Here is a 22134-nt window from a genome sequence, read left to right on the forward strand (position 1 = left end):
TTTCAGGGCTAGTCGTTCAATGCGCTCAGCAACTGAGAGGGAGGACGAAGGCCTAATCTCATGCAGGAATTTGAGTGGCGACTTCAGTGCTATTCCTTCCCAGCCAGAGGTAGTTTATCAGAAACAGATTTCTTTCCAGCTCACTGGGTGAATTGTTGCATTGTTATAGCACGTGTTTTGCCATTTGCTACAAAGCCAGGTTTAATGTTTTGCTGTTATGGAATGAGTTCAGCTGAAGATGTGTCTCCTATAATAGGCCTGCCTGTTCACTGAAGTTCACAGTGTGAAAGTGCTCCTAATGTTATGGCCTTCTCCTCTGTTGCCATCTTGGTCCTCTGGGATACCCTCCTAGAGATGGAGTACAGTATTGTCTCCTTCCAAACATCTTCCCAGAGGCAACTGACCATTTCTACCTTTGAAAACTCATTGCCTTGTCTGATCTGCTTGCTTCTGATCTTCTGCATTTGTGTTGTTCCGCTGACTAGTTTTAGATAAATGAGAACTTCAACATTGGAAAACTCTTTAGTTTTTGTACGTCAGAATAAGTAGCAAAACCTTGTTTCGTAGTTTTGCGTCTGTGGCGTCTCATTCACACAGGAAAGCCACTGATGTTGCAGTTGTCTAGCAGTGAACATGGATGTACAAACGAAGCCTTCATGTCTCAGTGGATAGATGATTGGAATTGGGCCAGAGAGAGAGCCTAGCTCAATAATGGGCTTTGCATTTTTCATGCTTGCCCTTTGCATAATGAGAATGGAAGTAGCCTACTTTGTCACATTGTGAAAATCACAGTGCCCTTTTAGCACACGTAGACATGCTATCAGAATGTTTAGCTTTCCAACAGCTTTTGAACATACAAATTCCCAACAGAAAATGAGTAAAATTCTAGTCTATCCACATTGTATCTCAAGCCAGAACATCATGTTGCTGAGTAATTTGATCAATTTCCCAGAGGCCTAATGAGCTACAAGAACACAAGGACTCTATTGTCATCATCATCGTCCCCCCACCTCCCTGCTGCAACATATCTGTTAGAGGGGGAATAATCACACAAATTAGGCCATTGTGCATATGACTGCACATGCAAATTCTTCTCATCCAGACCATTTCCAAGGGTGCCCCCCCGAACTTCTGTGCCCACCTGCCATTCACTTTCACTTTCCCACCGGGCCTAACCTGTACAACTGCTTATAAGCAGGGGTGCAGAACCTGTGGTCTTCCAGATGTTGCTGGACTCCAGCTCCCACCATCCCTGCTGATGAAGCTGGCTGTGGATGGTGGGAATTGTAGTCTTGACAACATCTAGGCTGCCACAGGTTCCTCACCACTGGCCTAAAGGGAGAGTTCAAGGCAACTCACCTTTGTTGTTGCTACCATGCTCAGGGCAAGCATGGAAGGGGGATAGCTCTAGGGGTCGGAAACGGACCCTCTTCAGAAAAGCAAGGCTTGGCAGATGCCCAAATGGCTGCTCTTTGCCTTGCATGACAGGAAGTTCATGGTTGTTCTCCCATCCATAGAACAGGCTGTGGAACTCAGTAATGTATGAGCAGTGTCTGAATTTAATTCTGCTAGCGAATTTCAAGATTTCATGTCGTCTTGGCATTTTGGCCAGTAGTTTTTGTTATATTACAAATAAACAAAGAACTTTAGTTTTAAGAAAGCCTAATATTAAGTCCACCACATCAGAGGTATTTATATCTGTTTTCTTTGTAGCAATTGTTTGTGGCCATTTGGGAGAGATGCACGTTTTCCATACACATTATTTTAGAACTGAAAGAAAGCTCTGCTTGTTTCAACAAGCACAAATGATAAAAGATTTATGTGAAAAGTTGTGTCTCCCAAATGGGAATCCATCATCTGTCAGGAAACAATTTAATGATGCATTTGTTAAATTGAAATGCAATCTGAGAGCATGTATTAAATGGCTTCAAATCTGTTTTAAATTAATGGCTTCAGCACATCCCTGCTTAGAGGTAGATTGTGTGCCTGCATGATTTACAAATTAGATGTGTGGAAATTAAGAACTGTGATGATGACCCACTTGGTGGTTTTTGCTCACTTTATTAGAACCTTCTGTGACATGCATGCAAATGTTTCCTGCTCTTATTAAGAACAGAGGAATGCCTGGATTCTACCCTGGTTAATACAGATTACATTTTACCAGCATAAATACATTGCTGACTGGTAGTGCAGTCCCCCACCCACCCCCAATCCGTAGCTGGTTAAATGTGTGAATGGAAAAAAGCCCCAAACCTGTACCAAATTTCAGCTTTCTGTCCGTTGTTCCAGCCACCTAAACTGGTGATATGTTTGTGTAAGCTGTTCCTTATTATGTAACAGTTTATATAATAGGATCCACTCTATGTACATATTGCAATCAGGCATAGTCGTCCCCCCCATAAAGAATAGGATTAGGATTCAGATTGCAGACAAACAACAATAAATGCAAGGATTACAGCTTGCTTGCTTTAGGAAAGAAGATGAACATCATCTTCTAACAGACGAGTCTAGGATTTTCAGTTTTTCAAGAGAAGATTCAAGGTCAGCCAATAGTGGATATCTTGGTGAACCTATATCGTTTACCTGCCTTCCATCCAGCTGATTTACTACTGCGGCAGGCAGGCATGGAGTGCGGGAGGGGGTGGGGGTCAGCCTGGTGCAAACAGGCCAGCAGAGCTAATCTGTGTTTGGCATCTTCAGCAGGTTTGTCTGGGTTTATGCAACAGTGCAAATGATTGGTTTATGTGATCATTCTTAAAGTTGCAGTTTAAGGGGTGCATGTGCTTTTTATTAATGCTCTTTTTTTTGGTGTGGAAGCCTTTTGCAGTGCAATAATTTCAACAATAGTGAAGTTTTTGGTTGCAGGCATTTTTGTTCTTCAGTTCTTAAGTGCAGCCACCCCATATTCTTTACTCGTGAATAAAGAGAGATGCATTTGACAGAGACTACTGAACTGTGGCCTCTTATTACCTGCCTCCATCTGTCTCTGTCCACCTTTCATATTTGAATGCTGACAGATGGAACATTGTCAAGTACAAGTTTATTGATCTAACCCTGCCTCCACCATATGGTTCAGATGGAGGCCCCGAGTTTGTTCACCTAGGCTGAACCTTCCAGCTCATTTTTGGGGGGCCCTTGGTAGCTTGGTTTGCAAAATACACTCAAGGAAACTAGTGTTTTGTGAGCCAGCCAGTCCCCTCCTCACTGCCCTGGCGTGGGGGGGGGGAGGGCAGGCGGGGGAGATAGCTACGTTGGTATGCTAAAAATAGCTGGTAACTTCTCGTATAAAAATAGATCCTCTGGATTTTTGCAGCACAAATCTCTAAATCTGATAAGCTTGGGACACATCTGGTCGTTCAAGGCCACTAATGTTTTAGGGGGGCTAGTCTAGTACACGGAATGCATGTGTGATATTTGAAGCATTTTTTTCACAATATATATATAATTGTGGCTTTACCCAAATACTTCAGGGTTTACTGAAAAGGTAGTGGCAGGGATCCACCTTTGCTGCTCTTTAGCCTGCCTGTGTATGTAAGAGAAAGGTGGGTAAACATATTTTAAGGGGTTACTTGTTCATCATTTAGTGATATTTGAATGTGCTGTCTGGAACCATGCCTTGGGCATACAGTCTGGGTCATGTAAGAACATAAAAAGAGCCTTGGTAAATCAGAGCAACAGGCTACCTTGTCTTGCTCTCATGGTGGCCAACCCAGATGCCTATACAAAGCCTGTAAGCAGGATCTGAGCGTAAGAGCCCTTCCCTCTCCCAACTGGCATTCAGAGGTATGCTGCTACCAGGTGTGTGAGAGAGGATCTAAGAGTTGGTGACTGAAAGATCATTTGGACTGGGGAGAAAAGGAGGACAGAGACCTAAAATGGTCTTTGGCCACTGTATTCTGTTAGACCTTCTGTTACTTTTTAAAAAAACGTTTTCTTCCCAGCTTCTGATTATCACTTTCCTGTGCCCCAAGCAGATTAGCATCTACTACGGATTGTTGAATTAGAGGAGGTACGATGGCCATCTTCAGATATCTAAAGGGCTTTCACATGGAGGATGGAGCAAGCTTGTCTTCTCCTGCTCCGGAAGGTAGGACTCGAACCAATGGATTCAAGTTACAGGGAAGGAGATTCTGAGTGAACATCAGAAAGAACTTTCTGAGGGGAAGAGCTGTTTGGCAGTGGAATGGCCTCCCTTGGGAAGTTGGGGATCCCTTTCATTGGTGGCCTTTAAACAGAGGCTGGAAGGCTGTCTGTCATGGTTTAGTGGAGATTCCTGCATTGCAAGGGGTTGGATTAGTTGCCCCTTGAGGTCTCTTCCAACTCTATGATTCCCGACGGTAATTGTTGTTTTCATTGATCAAAGCTAGACAGGAGCAGTGAATATTGCAGACCGGTAAGAGTTGCTTTGCAAACCGTCTCCATGTGTCTTTCTGCTTTCTGTCCTGGCCGTATGGATGCTTGTCGGACAGGAGCCTCTGCTACCACAGCAGGCTGTGGAAAGTGTGGATTCACTCTCTTAAGAGTCGAACCTGCCCTTCTCTGAAGCCTTTCATTTCTGCCTAATGGTCTCTGATGGCACCTGACCTGGTAACATTGCTGCAGGATGAAAAATGTCACCCCAGCCGATAAGAGAGCGACATTAATATTAATCAGCTGCTGTTCATTTGCGCAGGTAAATAGTCAAGCTGTTGTTTAACTTCTCCAGGGGGAAAGCTGCTCTCCTGCTGCAGCACAAGCAGCCGGTGACCTGCTTTTGTGTGTCAAGGGAAAGGTGCTCCCTTCAACACAAATCTTTTTACTATTGCAGTTTGTGCATCCTGACGTTCATATGTTGAGAATGTGTATTGGACAGAAGGACTATGTAAATAAACAAGCTGATGGCACAGTGACTGCAGGTGAGTTTGAACGGTGATTATGCCTCTTGCTTGGCTACATGGGGAGATGATGTGTTTGTGGAGGGGTTGTAGCAACCGCTGACTTGTGTGTGGCTGGTTGCTTACTGTTAATCGTTAAGTCATGGCTGTTGTGGCGCCCATTTTTTCATTCAGCAGCATTCGTTTAACCCCAGTTTGCTAGTAAAACTGAATTACTGTTGCCGTGAAATGATGCAGGTCTAAATAGCGTGTTACCAACGTGAAAAGTTTGGAAAAGCTCTGGCCTAAATCAACCTTAGTCACTTTGAAAACTGAAGTGTTGCTGAGGCCAGCTGTTAGCATACACAGAGAATGTTATGTGATAACGACTGAATATGTAGTAGATCTGGAAAGAAGCCTGTTTGTGTGCAGTTCCAGATGTCTGAAATGATAACATCTGATGCTTCCTGGCATTGCTGCTGTTTCCATATTATGCTGTATTCCAGGGCACTTAATGGGCATACATATTAACACAGTGTTGTTTTTAATATTTGCATTAAGGCGCTACAGGTTCTAATTAATCTCAAATGCAAAACCAATTATTATTTTATTGTCAATATGCGCCTTTAGCCATGTGTGAAAATGTTGCTTACCTGTATATTTATTATGATACATAGTGTAGAGGTATGGAGGAACAGCACCTACAACCATATTGGGGAGGGGGGCATTTTCAACAGTCCTACAGTAAAAAAAAAAGACAAGCTGCAAATTGAACAGTACAGCAGCAGGTCCTTTTGGCTTGTGGGAGCTCTCCTGCATTGCAAATTTTCAAAACCGCACAAGGCTCTCCGCAGGTGCTCCCATGTCTTTGGATCAGTGTCATTCTAAATATGTTGCTTACAACAAGTTACGCTGTCCTGAATATGGCAGTGGTGTCTTATGCCGCTAGTTGGTCCTGGAGGCGTATCTGTCTGGCACCTTCAGTACCCCAAGACGAGTCAGAATGGTCTTCTCTAGATCCAAAAACTCTGTATAATCTTGATTTGTCTGCTCTTCCATAAGTTCTCTTGACCGCTGGCCACCTAGCGCTCTCTGCAAGGAAGGAGGGGTAAGTTATAAATACATTTTCTGAGTTGGAGGGGGAAAGTTAATTCTCAAAGCCTTAAAATGTTTAGGTAGACGATGATATACCGTATTTTTCGCTCTATAGGACGTACACGACCATAGGACACACCTTGTTTTAGAGGGGGAGAACAAGGAAAAGAATTATCCCCCCCTCTGCTCAGCGCCCTTTCAGCGAAGCGGCAGGAGAAACGGAGCCCCTTCCATTTCTCCTGCCGCTTCGCTGAAGGGGTGCTGCGCAGAGAGGGGGAGATTTTTTTTTCTTGTTCTCCCCCTTTAAAGCAAGGTGCGTTCTGTGCGGTCAAGGTGAGCGGGAGTTCCTTGGAAGCCTGGAGAGCGAGTGGGGTCAGTGCGCACTGACCCCTCTCGCTCTCCAGGCTTCAGTGAAGGCAACCCGAAGCCTCAGGAGCGTGGTGGGAGTTCCCGCTGGGCTCCGGAGGCTTCGGGTTCCTTTCGACCTGCTCCTTGGGGCTGGCTCCTTGGGGCTGGCGCCAGCCTCAAAGATCCCTGAAGCCTTCAGAGCGCAGCACGAGTTCCTGCTGTGCTCCACAGGCTTCAGGTTCTTTTTGCTGAAGCCAGGAGAGTCTTGCTCGCACAGACCCCCTCACTCTCCAGGCTTCAGCGAAAGCAACGCGAAGCCTCCGGAGCGCGGAGGGAGCGCTCCCTCTGCGCTTCGGAGGCTTTGCGTTGCTATCGCTGAAGCCAAGGAGCCTGCATTCGCTGCATAGGATGCACACAAATTTCCCCTTAATTTTTGGAGGGGAAAAAGTGCGTCCTATAGAGCGAAAAATACGGTAATAATAAAGGACCCCTGGGTGGTTAAGTCCAGTCAAAGGCGAATATGGGGTTGTGGCGCTAATCTTGCTTTCAGGCAGAGGGATCTGGTGTTTGTCCACAGACAGCTTTCTGGGTCATGTGGCGCAACGGAACACCGTGACGAGTGCCAGAGTGCACAGAAGCGCCATACCTTCCCGCCACAATGGTACCTATTTATCTACCTGCACTGGTGTGCTTTCGAACTGCTAGGTTAGCAGGAGCTGGGACAGAGCAACGGGAGCTCACCCTGTCACAGGGATTCAAACTGCCGATCTTCCAATTGGCAAGCCCAAGACAGTGGTTTAGACCACAGCGCCACCCTTTATCACAATATCCCAGGACGGTGTGCAACATTAAGAATACATTGCAGATCATCAATGATAAAAACATAATGAAAAGCATGTTGAGACAGCCTGTTTTCTTGTTGCCACCTTCCAGACCTCTCTGTGATGGGGGTGGCATAGAGGGCATCAGATAAGTGGTTGGTTCATAGATGAGATGCGATTCTTAAGGTATTGAGGTCCTGAGACTTTATAAGGTCGACACCAGCACTTAGTAAATTACTGTATTTTTTGCCCTATAGGACGCACCTTTTCCCCTTCAAAAATGAAGGGGAAATTTGTGTGCGTCCTATGGGGCGAATGCAGGCTCCTTGGTTTCAGCGATAGCAACGCGAAGCCTTTGAAGCCTACGCTCCGGAGGCTTCGCATTGCTTTCGCTGAAGCCAGGAGAGTCTGCTCTTTGAGGCTGGCAGTGGGGGAAAGCAGTGCTCCCCCCCACTGCCAGCCCCACAAGCTGGGTCAAAAAGCCTGCAGGAGCTGCGCACTCTTTTTTTTATATTAGTTTCAATTCATTATACAACACCAAACATTAAAACAGCAAAAAAGACAGACAAAACACAGAAAAACAACAAAAGAAGAAGAAGAAAAAATTACATAACATAAAACACCAGCAATTTAAACTTACAATAAGTAAATAACTAAATCACACAACATAATTGACTTCCCTTCAACTCGGTTTCGGAATATGTTACAATAAGTTTTCTGTCTGCAGTTTTGTTTTCTTAAAACTCTTTACGTCGCAAGCATTATATCGAGCCTACTGTGCGCACCCTTTAAAGTCTGCGCGGCTTCTGCTGGCTTTTCTATGGGGGGGGGATTTTAAAGAGTGTGCCGCTCTTGGGCGCTGGGGGTTTTCCCTGAGGAGAGGGAGAAGGGACTGACTAGCCATTTCAGTCCCTTCTCCCTCCTGGCCGAAAGGCCCGCAGGAGTTGCGCGCGGCTCCTGTGGGCTTTTGCGGGATGTGGGGGAATTCCAAAAGCAGGGGGGGAGTGTCATATTTTTTCCCTTGATTTTCCCCCCCTGAAAACTAGGTGTGCCTTATGTGCCGGTGCGCTCACCGGAACTGGTAGGGCGAAATATACGGTAAGTGTTCATATTCAGGGTACAAACCCTGCTTCTAAAACAAGAACACTTTACCAGGACAGCAGCTCAAACATACTGTACTAAAAGGTATCCTTCACTGAATTTGCTACCTCAGACATGGATTCAGTAGGGGCTGGCCCATATTGGGACAATGCGCCATGAACCCTGACTTGCCTGCCTCAAAACTGGTCCAGGGGATTGCACTGCCTGTGACAGATTCCTCCTCAATCTCAGTGATACCTTTTTGAGAGGGTGAAGCAAAACTAGTATTTGTTGGCACTGCCTGTCATCGACAGTAGGCAGAGCTAGAGTCAGTCTCCTTGGCCTCTGCCCTACCAGTTCCGGTGAGCAGCAGCCGGTACTGCATGTCACATGCCCTTGTACAGATGCCATCATTTGTAACTCAGAGCCCACAAAGGCAGAAATTCAAATGCTATCTCTACATAACAGTAAATCCCCACCGCTCTCTGGTTTATTATGTTTTACATTACAGTTACTACGTTTTGGCAAAGGCATTCAATGCATGCCCTTCCAAAAGCCTTTCCCACAGAGGCTGGGTTCAGGCACGATGCAAAACCATTGCTCATTTTAATGCTGAAACCATGTTTTGTGTAGGGTCTTTCCCCCCACAGCCAGAACTCAGTTCCGGCACCTCAAGTAAGCACCATCGCCACTGTGAGAGAACAAGGGAGGTGTTAATGGTGAGTTCCAGAACCTCCTTTTCTAGAAAAATAGCACTGGAGCCAACCATTAATTGAAGCCAGTTTACAAAGCACTGTTAGTGCTAACCATGGGGCTCTTAACTGTGGCTATCACAAACCATGGTTTTGTGTAACGTCCGAATGAAGGAAGAGAGGAAGAAGCACAAGGGAAGATGGGGAAACCTAACCTTCCTTAAATTATGATTGTGGTTAAATTCAGCTGCCCTACACTGCACAGGGTTGGACTGCTTATAAACTAAAGGAATGGAAAATAAATAGAATACATGAAAAATAGGCACATTTTTCAAAACCTTAGCACTCCTAACTTTTTTTGTCACTTAAAAAGAATCTTACCGTTTTCTTCATCATATTCTCACGCTCTATATTCTCTCTTTCTTCTTCTCTGAATTCTCGCCGCTTTTCAGAAAACTCCAGGTGTTTGACTTCTCGCTCAAAGTAATGAAGGACACTAGAACGCTGATATTCCAAGGTATTTTTAGGTTATGACACGAGGCATTTTAAATATCCATTTCCAGCTATGGGAGCCGAACCAGGTTTCCATATTACAGATGTGTGGGAAAATGGGGAAGGGGGGGGAGAGAACCATGTACCTTCCTAATCTGAGTTGCTCAGAAGAATTGTGGGATTAAAATTTACTTTAAGAAAAGAACGAATGAGTCTCTTGGTAATGTAGTTTCTCCCCAAATCCAGCCGCCAGAAGTTTGTCAGTTATGCCAATCAGAGGCTGCATTTAGGTCTTCTTCCCCGACCAAAGCGGCTGGCCAAGGTACAGTGGTGCCCCGCAAGACGAACGCCTCGCAAGACGGAAAACCCGCTAGACGAAAGGGTTTTCCGTTTTGGAGGCGTTTCGCAAAACAAATTTCCCTATGGGCTTCCTTCGCAAGACGAAAGCCCATAGGGAAATCTCCGGGACAGCGGGGAAGCGCAGCGCGTCTTCCCCACTGTCCTCGGACCTCCTCCGAAGGCTGGCGGTGGGGCGGAAAGCCCTTCTGCCCGCGCCAGCCTTCGGATGACTGTCCTGAAGACTTGCGGTGGGAGGAGGGTTTTCCTTCCCACCGCCAACATTCAGAATGCTGTTCTGAATGTTGGCGGTGGGGAGGAAAAACCCTCCTCCCACCGCAAGCCCCGGGAACAGAGGAGAAGCGCTGCGCCCCTTCCCCTCTGTTCCCGTACCTGTCCTGAAGGCTTGCGGTGGGGAGAAAAGCCCTTCTCTGCACCGCCAGCCTGGCAAGCGGTTTCCATAGGAACGCATTAATTGATTTTCAATGCATTCCTATGGGAAACCGTGCTTCGCAAGACGAAAAACTCGCAAGAAGGAAAAACTTGCAGAACGAATTAATTTCGTCTTGCGAGGCACCACTGTAATTGCCTGTTTTCCAGTTGAGTTCTGCTCCCATTCCAGCCTTACTACACAATTGCCTGTGTGCAATACCTGGCTTTCTGATACGAGTGTTACACAAATGCAACAAACCATTGTGTTTGCACCTCTGATCTTACCTTGTCTAAATGAATGGCACACCCATTTTTCTCTGTTAGTCAACAGGATGTCACCAGATCATAGAGTTGGAAGGGACCCCAAGGGTCATCCAGTCCAACCCCCTGCAATGCCAAGCCAACTACGACATGGAACTCTTAGAACCCCATGCAAGGAATCTTGTTTGCGGCTCCCCTGCCCCACCCCCCAGCCAAGTTTCTGGAACAGGTTACAAACCTCATTGAGGGAAGGGTGGCTTAATGTCCACGAAATTTCCAAAACATGCAGGGTACCAAAATCGTCGGATACCGCTAAGAAGTGTTGCTTCGCTGTAAGAGAAGACAGAGAATGCAGAAGGAGTTGTACACAAAACACAGAAGAGTTTTTTTGTGTTCAGTATTTGTGGCAGAGAGCAAATGAGCTGTAAGGGTCAATTTGGGAACTCAGTCTCTTGCATGTTCTTCCTAGCCTCCTTCTGTCCTGTTTTGCTCGTCCTCCACTAAACCTTATTAAACTGGAATCCCCAAATACAGTTTATAAACCTATTTGTTCAGAGTTTGGCACGAGAGAGCTAAAAGCAGGAGCAAATATCTCAGTGTGCATACATACTGTACAGAAATATCACAATAAAACATTATGACTTCTAACATCCAAAGATAAAAGATTAACTCTATATGTGTCTGACTGCAGAGCTAACTACATTCTCTATATTCATATGTGCAACTGAGTCCCAGTGCTATTTAAAAACAAAATAAAAGGCCATTTGGGGAGGATGGAAACTGGTGCTGACAAAACAAGGGGGAGAGCAGGAATGTGAAACCACATGGGGTGTCAGGAAAGGATTTCCCCTAGAAAACCATATTTTAAAAAATGGCACCTGGACTCTGTTTCACGCATCTGCTTGTAATGTGTAGTTCACCCAAGGCCTTTTTTTCAACACTCATTCCACTTTCAGCTGATGAAGACGGAGGGTAATGCTAGACCAGCAGACTTAGGCAAAATTTCATTGCTGCTTTCCCTATTCTTCCTTTCCCTTGCCATCTTATAGCCAACTGTGCATGTGATACAAGTTGATATCTCCATTTGAATTGCCTTTCTTTTTTTAAAACATTGCCTTTCTTTCTAACCTGGCCCATCCACTGCAAAGTTACATTCAAAGTAAGGAAATAAGAAATACGGTACACTGACATACAAGAGTAAATCCAGGGTTTGATGCAAGTAATCAGTGCAATACAGACGTTTTGGGTCTGAGACGCTTCATGAGTCTTCTCCAGTAGGTCCCAAATGTCAATATTTCCATCTTCTCTCCCAATGAAGAAAACACCTGGCCTTGATAAGGACCACTGCCCAACAGTGTATCTCTTTGCTGTGCAACTTGACTCAAGGAGGGGACCGCTCTTCATTAAAAATGCAAAGGCCAAAAGGAAAATAGTTGCATGAAACAAATACCAGATTAAAATTGTTCACCTAACACTTCCATCTTCCTGTCTTTTTTGAGTATTCCTGCCTTTTCCCACTCCATCCCATTAAAATGGGGGCTGCAGGGAAATCCCCATTAAACTCTTCATCGACTTTCAATCTTACACATTGTACAACCAGTTACAATTCTACGTGAGTGCTTTTTGAAGAATTTTGTTATATTTGGGTAGCTTAACCGCAATTGAAGAATACAGGAAGATTAAAATAGACATTTATTGGGGAACTGTATCCTCAAGTTTATGGCAGGCGCATGGGGATATATGATAAATTGATAAATTCATCAGATATTCATCACTGATAAATTCCACTCTGCTGGCAGAAGAAGCTATGCTTGCATCGTGAATTTATTCGTATACATTGAAATAGTGAAACCTCTACACCTCTGGGGAACTGAAGAATATCCTTCAGTATGTCCTGAATCAGTGGGGCACAGCATTATTCAAACAGGTGCAAGAAATTGGGGTGTTTTCATGTTGTTTTTTCTTGGAAAAAATATCCAATATGCTTCGAGCTATAACAGCTCTTGATTAGAGAATCATGGCTGGTTTTAAAATATTCTGTTATACAGTGGTGCCCCGCAAGACGAATGCCTCGCAAGACGGAAAACTCTCTAGACGAAAGAGTTTTCCGTTTTGGAGGTGCTTCGCAAAACGAATCTCCTATGGGCTTGCTTCGCAAGACGACAATGTCTTGCGAGTTCCTGCTGGTTTTTTCCCCTCCCCCCTTTTTCTAAGCCGCTAAGCCACTTATCAGCTGATCTGATCAGCAGATAAGCCGCTAATAACGCTAATCCGTCAATGGGCTTGCTTCGCAAGACGAAAAAACCGCTAGACGAAGAGACTCACAGAACGGATTCTTTTCGTCTTGCGAGGCACCACTGTATTCACTGAGAGTAGTCATATACATATAAACCATCTGCAGGAAACTTCTCTTGAAGAATATCAAAGGAAATAGGTAAGCAGGTCAATGTCCCCCCCCCCAAACAAACAGATGAAAACACGTTCCTACCTTTTCCTTACACCTTTCTGAATCACCTTGTGCTACATTTGGAATGGACTTGTCACCCCTTTCCTAAGGATTTCCCATTCCAGAGGAACATACCGTGACACCTTCTTTCCATATCGCAAAATTCCAGCCTCCAACGGTGAGAATTATGTCTTTGAAAAACGGAGACCTCTGTACAGTATGGACAAGTCCATCATGGATGATGTACGTGTTGGATGGCTTTTGACCTTACGAGAGAGAGAGAGACTCTGTTTTGTATGTGCATACATTTGTCTCTTTGTCACATTTTATCTGGCTCTTGCAAGGTGTTGAACTAGTTGGTAAGTGCCTATTCCGTGCCTTTTAAAGAGGTCAGGATAAAGAGAAAAATACCCACCACAGAGCTACAATTCCCAGCACTCTAAATGAACTAGAGTTGCTAGGATTCTGGAAGCCATGATTGTTTAAAGTGGCATAAGTGTGCAGATGTGAATAAGGCCTCAAAGTACAGGCCCATATGCCACATATTTGCACAAATACATATAGTTCCTCAGTGCAAATTAAAGAAGGTAGATTGGGTCTTACCACCCCCACACATTGCCGTTTGCCCTGCTGCCCTTTAAGCAAAGTTTTTCAAAAGTTTTTTGTTTGTTTTTTAAAGGAGGGTCAGGAGATCTGGGTCCTCCCTGCACAAAAAATCCCCAGGACTCAGACACCCCACCTAGGCAACCCCCTCGCATCGCCCCTGAACCTAATCGAACTAGTTTCTTTACCTACATGTAGTTTTTGAAATATCCTCTGTTAATCTGTTCTCATCTGAACCCCGCAGCACAATAATACATGCATGTATCTCCTTGAGTAATAAACCTTTGCTGCAGTGTGCAAAGAGAATTTAAAGTCCATATGAAAATTTGTCAGGAGTTTCTGCCAATATACCCATGTGGTTTTCTCCTGATATAAATGTTTTGGCAAAGCAATATTACCCTGAAGACATGCACTTTTTAAAGCATCGTTTGGCTGGAAAACTACACAGCACAATTTGGAGAAGTGTAAATTTTCAACAGTGGTTTCGTTTTGATTCAACTGTTGCTTTGGAAAATGCGAAGTGAATAGAATTTATCCCCCATGCCCCATTGCTAGTAGTAGTGCTCTCAGCATTTATTCGCCTTTTCTACCTCTCCCTCTCTCTTTTACTCAGCAACACCTATCTAATGCCAAACTTACTACTGTCTCCTGTTAAACTCAGTTCAGTTGTTGTCCTTGGTTAGTTTAAAAAAACAAAAGCCACCCAAATCCCACAGCAATCCCTGTCCACCCAGAGAAATTCAAAGCATACTGAGCAGTCTTCCTGAGTCCCCATCTCTCTCCATCTTCCAGTCGGTATAAAGGACTTCACCATCCTGCAATGCCATAAGGTGAAATACTGGTCACAATTCTATTTTATTTTAAGCTGAGATTTGATCTCTTTTGAAGCATACAAAAGTGTTTGCAAAATCGAAACCATTTCCTGCATGATGCCTTGTTTTTAAGATGGGCCACAAGCTGAGAGAATGCAGAAGAAATGCCGGGATGGTTTAAGAGGCGCTTTGAAAAAAACCAAAACACTTTATGGTGTGGTTATTACTTTTCCTTTAAGTTTCAGGACTTGCATTCTCCAATTGTCTCTTACCTCCCCCACCGTAAACAACAATTGTACACCCAAATGTCCAACTTACCTCAGTCCCAACAAAAAAGCTGCTGGTGACATTTTCTAGTAGCTTGAGAGGTTTCATGGACGTGGCCTGTATCTCGCTATATGGCAGCTTTTCCACAAGTGCCTCCTGTTTGACTTGGGGCTGTGTTTTGTCTTTGGAAGAATGTGGATAAAATCACTATGCAAATTGTATAAACAAAAACTCCCGAAACTTTCCACATTCCTACTCACTCATTGCTATCATTTTACGTGTTTTGCATTAAAAACAACTACTACTAAGCACAGCAATCGTTCCCATTAATTAATGCCTTTCATCTACCATCTTTAAGCTCAGGTGGGCAGAAGGTGAAAGCCTCGTGGCAAGCTATGGGAAATCCACATTTCAGAATTGTCATTGTCCTGCAGTTTATTCAGTTAAAGCAGGCACGTAGCTCGTGATCTACTGGTAGATCACTGGACGTCTGCGGTAGATCACTGGCTCCCCCAAAGCAGCTCAACAAGTTTGTCTCTCCAAAGAAAAGCTCAACATTTTTGCCCTGAACCCCTAAAAAACTGGGCTTTCGCCCTCCCAAAAAATGCCTCAGCAAATTTGACCTGAACAGGGGGATAGATCGCTGCCAGTTTTTAACTCTGCGAGTAGATTGCAGTCTCTTGGGAGTTGGCCACCCCTGAGTTAGAGGAGTTCTCAATAGAGAATTGTTATCTAACTCCCCCTCAATGGGTATGTTTCTCCGTGTTTTATGAGAGAAATTGCTGTCAATTTCACCAGGTTATGTTACGGCGAATAGACATGCCCCGAGAAAAGTATGTATGGCATTTAATGAATGTGCTCTCTCGAACTCCTAGGGACCAAGGACACCTCCCCCCCCTAAAATATTTGAGGGAACCAGCCTCTTCTCCCCCCCCCCCAGTTGATGAGCATTGCCATTAAAATGGTGTGCATGCGACATGCCTTGTGACTGATTTGTGTGGGGTGGGGTGTACCTGGGCCCCCAATATTATACTAAGGTTTGCACCCCTGCTCCCTCCCTCCCCCCCACCTCTCTCCACTAAAAGTAGATTTAATAAGCACCCACATTACGGGTATAGTGTTGGGTTTTGAGGTTTTGCAAGCAGAAAGCTTAGCTTCCTGTGCCCCCCCCCAAACCTCTCCCCAGAGGGTTAGGGGCAACCCTGAATGGTGTAGAAACCAGGTGGAGGGAGATGCGCTGGCATCAGTCCATATGTATATATAATGCATGTATATATAATGTAAATATATATATATATACCTTGAATTTTGGTGTGGTAATGCTCTTCTCTGAAGCTAAGTTTTATAGGGCTGTACTCTGCGCCTGTATCTGTCTTGGGCAGGTTCACCTGTTTTAAGATACAAAGAGCATTGGACCGTATACTCCACAAAGAAACTTGAGTTAAAAGTTGCATCACTTTCAAATGTGACCAGACAGAAAGGCAGCTTACACATTCAGTGGTACTGAGATAAGAGGTCAGAAGCGTGAGTTGTGCCACGCGAGCCCTCACCAACCCGGTGCCTGCCAGGCGATTTGGACTACAACTCCCATCAGTCCCTGTGGGTCTTGCTGTCCAAATCATTTTTCCATTCATAAGTTCAGTTTCCTTCCATTTCCACATCAGATTGCATTTTCTTTTGAAAAAGGAAAGTCCTTATGAGTACTCATCAGCATTTTACTGTGAATTTCTCCCCACGAACACGTTTTCCTATGCCATTTTGCCTAATATACACCTTTTTCCAAGCAGATTTCCCTCCATAATAATGCATTTGTGCCTGCTATTTTCATGAATGCACACTTTACCCTAGGGATGCATTTTTATTTTTTGGCACACATTCCCCGGCTGGAGAATTGCACTGTGAAATTCAGAGCTGTGTGAATTTCGAAGGACGACTGCGTTTCAGTTTGCATTTCCTTTTGGAACGTGTGGATTGGGTAGGGCTTGCTTTTAAATGAATCATGTTTATCCACCTGTTGCAGAGTGGGACAATCTGTACATGCAATTTTAAATACCGTATTTTTCGCTCTATAGGGTGCACCTATTTTTTGGGGGGGGGGAAATAAAGGGGAAAAAATTATCCCCCCCTCGAGCCCCAAAGAGCAAAGAAGCCATGACAGCAAGTGGGATGGATCCCGCTAGCTGTCTTGGCTTCGTTTTTAGCCTCGGGGCTGGAGGTCCGGGAGTGCTCCCGGAGCTTGTGGGGCTGGGGGCAGGGGAAGCCCGGGTTTCCCCCAACCCCCAGAACGGGGCCGGGAGCGACGGCAAGGTTGCACTCAACCTTGCCATCACTCCCAGAGCCTGCCCTGCTGCTATCTGAAACCCAGGGAGCGCGGCGCTGTAGCCTGCTGTGCTCCCCGGACTTAGGGCAGCTATCCGCAGGCTTGCGGATAGCTGCCCTAAGCCCAGGGGGCGCAGCGCCATGCTCCCCGGGCTTTGGGCTAAAAGCACCTATCAGGGGATGATTAGCTGCTTGTGCTTAAAATAGTGCCCCTTCAGAGTTTGTGCGACCCCACAAACCTCTGTGTGTGACAGAGCTCCTCAGACATGTCTGCTCTAGTCACTTGTAGAGTCCGACAGTGGCTGTCTGCGGAAGCGCTTCCAGCAAAGAAGTTCCTTAACGGAAACGCGTCTCCTGGACTCACGACGTGACAGCTTCCGGCGAAGCATAGGTCTCCCTGCAGTTGCTTCTGACACCTCCCCGCTATTTTCGCTCGAAGTGTCTCTCACCCCTTTCTCTCCCCTGCTGCTTCCTGCCTGGGCTGCTGCGTCTCTCTCAGCATTACTGAGATCCTCCTCCAGAGACCCCGCGCTCCCCCTGCTGGTCCCTGCTTTGGCTGTTGACTCTCTCCCAGTCTCTGGGAGCCCTACCACTTCCCTTTCCTCCGATGTCAGTTCCCTGACATCCACCTCCCCTCCAGGGCCCCCCTCTCCCCCGCCCCTACTCTCTCCTCTGGGCGGTGAGGAGCTGAAACCCCTAAAAGAATCCTCTTCATCTTCCGACGTCTCGAACATTTCCCTCCATCGGTCTTCGTTCCGACTCGCTGAATCCTCCTCCACCTCGGAATCGGCGAACCCCTCCAACTCTTCTTCTTCGTCGGTGGTGGCGAAGTATTCCCTCCGGAACCTCGCCACTGGCTGGGGTTTCCGAGGGAATCTCTGATGAAAAGTTTCAATCAAAACCTCGTCATCTACATCCTCTGCCCTGACCCAGGTGTTTTCCGACTCCGGCTCCCCTTCCCACATTACCAAATACTCTACTTGCTCTCCCCTCCACCTGGAATCGAGAATCTCCGCTACATGGTAGCTGTGTTCTTTTTCCTCCATAGCTGGTCCCCTATTGACCCTCCCCTCTCTGTCCCCTATATACGGTGACAACAATGATCTGTGGAACACTGGGTGCAACTTCATGTGGTTAGGTAACCGGAGTCTGAAAGCCACTGGGTTGACCTGTTGCGTGACTTCAAATGGGCCCAGCCTTTTGGGTCTTAACTTCTTACAACCTCCTTTAAATGGTAACCCTTGGGTGGACAACCACACCTGGTCCCCCACCCTAATGCTTTCTCCTTCCCTTCTGGTTTTGTCTGCCTGCCTCTTATATTCCTCCTTCGCCCTGTTTAAATTAAGTTGGAGCTGGCGATGGATCGCTTCCATTTCTTCAACGAACTGTTCTGCGGCTGGAACGCTCCAGTTCTCCCCCTCCCCCCCTGGGAAGGCTCGGGGATGACACCCGTGATTGGCCAAAAAAGGGCTCATTCCCGTGGACACGTTCTCCGCATTGTTATAGGCAAATTCTGCCAACGCCAGCTTCTCCACCCAATCATTCTCTCTGTCATTCACATAACACCTCAAATATTGCTGGAGGACACCATTAGCTCTTTCCGCCTGCCCGTTGGTTTCTGGATGGCGGGCAGTGGAAAAATTCACCTCTACATGCAATAAGCTCATGAGCTTCCTCCAGAACCTGGAAGTAAATTGTTTCCCTCGGTCCGAAACCACCCTCAAGGGGGCACCATGCAATCTAAACACATTTTCCACAAACAATTTAGCGGTTTCTTCTGCTGTGACCGCATGTGAGCAGGCTATAAAGTGGGCCATCTTGGTTAACAGGTCTACCACAACCATAATGGCTGTCTTCCCTTTGGACCTGGGCAGATCAGTCATAAAATCTATTGCCACTGCCTCCCATGGTCTTTCCGGCGTGGGTAGTGGTTCTAATAAACCTGCCGGTGCCCGCCTCTCCCCCTTGGCTCGTTGACATCGGTCACACCCTCTCACATACTCCCGCACATCTTCCCTGACCTTGGGCCACCAGAATTCCCTGGTAACCAGCCACATGGTTTTGTGTTGCCCAAAATGCCCTGCTGTGGGGCTATCGTGCAGTTGCTTGAGTACCTTTTCCCTCAATTCTCCTTCAGGTACGTATAACGCTCCCTTGTAGTACAACGCCCCGTTTCTCTCCTCAAAACCCCCGGGTTTGTCTCCCTCCCTCCTGAGACCCCTGAGTTTGTTCTGGGCATATTCATCCTGCACCGTTCCCTCTATCAGTTCCCTTAGCCCCACCAATGCCGCCCCACACACCCAGCGATCCTCGGGAATGACATGGGTCTCTTCGGGTGCACCCTCTCCCTCCAAATATTCAGGTTTGCGTGAGAGAGCGTCCGCCCTAACGTTCTCCGGGCCTGGTACGTAACAAATCTCAAAGTTAAATTTGGAGAACTCCTGGGCCCATCTCAACTGCCGTTGGTTGAGCACTCGCGCAGTTCTCCAATACTCTAGATTCTTATGGTCCGTGCGCACTTGCACCTTCTGTTGTGCACCAATTAGTAGGTGCCTCCATCTCCGGAAGGCCTCATAAATCGCAAGAAGTTCCCGGTCGTACACCGTGTAGTTTCTCTCAGATTTGTTCAGCTTTCGCGAAAAGAAGGCACACGGTCGCCACTCGGACCCCTCCTTCCCCGGCTGCAGAAGAAGCACCGCCCCTATGGCTCTGTCAGAAGCGTCTGTTTCGACCCTCAGCTTTTTTTGTAAATCCACATGTAGAAGTTGTTCGTCAGAGGCGAAGGCCTTTTTCAGCTCCTCAAACGCTCGCTCCGCCTCCCCCGTCCAAACAAACTTCTTTTTGCTGCTGAGACAGTCCGTGATGGGCGCCGTCCGGTGAGCGAAGTTTCGGATGAACTTACGATAAAAGTTTCCAAACCCTAGGAACCTCTGCACATCCTTCTTAGTCTTGGGTGTTTTCCATTCCAGCACCGCTTGAACCTTGCCGGGGTCCATGGCCAACCCCTTGTCTGACAAGCGGTACCCCAGGAATTCCACCTCCTTGGTATGAAACTGACACTTCTCCAGTTTCACCCACAGTCTGTTGGCTTGCAGCCTGCTCAACACTTCTCTGACGTCTCTCACATGTTGCTCCTCATTCTCCGAATACACCAACACGTCATCTAAGAAGGCCACGCAATTCTTGTAGAGCAAAGGCCCCAGTACATGGTTCATAAAGGCTTGAAAACACGCGGAGCCTGCTTGTAATCCAAAAGGCATAACGAGATATTCAAATGCCCCCAAAGGGGTGAACATGGTGGTCTTCCATTCATCCCCTTTCCTTATACGTATCAGGTTGTACGCCCCCCTTAGGTCCAGCTTTGTAAAAATCTTTCCTTTTCGCACCCTGGTCAAAATATCATCAATCCTGGGCATAGGAAAAGCCACCGGCTCTGTCACTGCATTTAGGGCCCGAAAGTCACATACCAGCCTCGGCTTGTCCGTGTTCTTTTTATCCACAAAAAACACTGGGCTACCCCCCGCTGCCTTGGACTCTCTGATGAAGCCTCTCTTCAGGTTCTTGTCAATGAACGCTCGCAACTCCTGCATCTCCCTGTCTGACATGGCATACAACCTGCCTACAGGAAGCTGTGCTCCAGGGAGTAAATTGATCTGGCAATCAAAGGGCCTATGCGGGGGTAGTTGGTCAGCTTCCTTCTCGCTGAACACGTCGCTGAGATCAGCATACTGTGATGGCACCTTCCCCTTCTCCATCACTTCCGTCCCTGCTAGGGTGGCTTGGGCCCCTGCTGACCCCTTTTCCCCCCTGCAGTGTTCTAAGCAATGTGCGGAACCGAAGGAAACCACTCTTTGATGCCAGCCCACCAGCGGATCATGTAGGGCTAGCCAGCTCATTCCCAAAATAATGGGAGCGCCTCCCAAGGTGGCCACATTAAACGCTATCAGTTCTGTGTGCCTTGCCACCCTCATTATCATTGGGATGGTCTGCAAGCTGACGCCTCCTCCCAACAGTTCTCTGCCATCGATCGTGGTCACCTGCAGGGGGTTGCTTAAGGGGATAGTCTGTATCTGGTGTTCAGCAGCAAACTCCTTGCTCATGAAATTGCAGGAGCTGCCTGAGTCCAACAGCGCCTTTATTTTTAGGGGGTGTCCATTTTGCAACTCTAGCGACACTTCAATCACTAGAGCAGGTCGAGGAGCTTCTGGCACTGGCACTTGGGGAAGGGGCACTTTCACTGCTCTTTGGCCTGGCTGCAGTGCCCTGCTGGCAACCAGGCGTTGGCTTTTACCTGCTCCGTTTCTCCCTGCTCTTCCCCCTCAACAGTTCCCACCATCCCTTGCCATTCCTTCCTCTGGGGGCAGACTCTGGCAAAGTGGCCTGGCTGTTGGCAGAGATAGCATTTCCGGGGTCCCTTTCCCTCCTTCTTCGCCCCCTCACTGGGCTTTGAAACTGCGCGCGCGCGGGCTGTTCCGATTTCCATCGGCTCTGCCGGCGGGAAAGCTGGCTCAGGAATGTCTGGAATGCGTAACTCCTTCCAACGTTCCCCTCTCCCTTCCCGCCTCTCCAAGGCTCTTGCCTCCTGGCGCGCTCCAATGGTCAGCGCAGATTTGGTCAGCTGATCCATAGACACCGCCCTGGGGCTCCTGGCCAGCTCGTCTTTCACAGCTGAAGAAAGACCTTCTTCAAATAGCATCTGAATGGGTGCTGCCGATAAATCCCACCCCAATCTGTGAATCAGCATGGTAAATTCAGTCCAGTACTCACGGACAGATCTGCTTCCCTGCTTGCAAGCCATTAGCTGTCTGCGCACTACCCCCTCCTCAATATCGCTGGAGAACATGATATCCATTGCACGAAAGAATTTCATAGTGTCCTTCAGGATATCGTTGTGCGTTGCCATCAGGGGTCGAACCCAATCTCGCGCCCCCTTCTCAAGATGCCCAATTACGAAAGCAACTCGGGATTCCTCATCAGGGAACTCATCAAACTGCACATTCAGGGCATATTGCATTTCAGTCCTAAAGGCATGGTAATCCTTGGGGTCCCCCCCAAACTTCTGCACTAATCCTGGTACCTTTCTGGGGAACTGAGTGGTTCTCCCCTTCTTGTCTGCATCTTGAGCCCTCCTCTCCTCGAGCCTCGCCGTCTGCAGCGCAAGTTGGACCTCCAATGCTCGGTATCTGTCTTCCAAGCTTGGACCAGCTCCACCCCCTGCGGCTCCGGCTCCTGCTGGGTCGCTCATGATGCCTTCTCCTGCACAGGCAGCGTACAGAG

At 47.0% G+C, this 22134-nt stretch overlaps 1 protein-coding gene across 7 annotated transcripts in view; it reads right to left on the bottom strand.

Moving 5' to 3' along the window:
* Positions 1–5439: 5439 nt before the first annotated feature.
* The window catches only part of DNAI3 (dynein axonemal intermediate chain 3), a 73986-nt gene continuing 57291 nt past the window's right edge, over positions 5440–22134 (bottom strand). For all 7 annotated transcript variants that reach the window (XM_082227806.1, XM_082227811.1, XM_082227805.1 and 4 more), the window contains 8 exons: positions 15839–15926; positions 14590–14720; positions 14211–14274; positions 12992–13122; positions 11604–11808; positions 10649–10740; positions 9271–9393; positions 5440–5945 (listed from right to left, as the gene is read on the bottom strand). In XM_082227806.1, the coding sequence (XP_082083932.1) occupies positions 5799–5945; positions 9271–9393; positions 10649–10740; positions 11604–11808; positions 12992–13122; positions 14211–14274; positions 14590–14720; positions 15839–15926 (981 nt within the window). In that variant the 3' untranslated portion in view covers positions 5440–5798. The remainder of the gene's footprint in view (positions 5946–9270; positions 9394–10648; positions 10741–11603; positions 11809–12991; positions 13123–14210; positions 14275–14589; positions 14721–15838; positions 15927–22134) is intronic.

Source organism: Podarcis vaucheri (assembly GCF_965113315.1).
Source record: "Podarcis vaucheri genome assembly, chromosome: 6".
Taxonomy (NCBI): Eukaryota; Metazoa; Chordata; class Lepidosauria; order Squamata; family Lacertidae; genus Podarcis; species Podarcis vaucheri.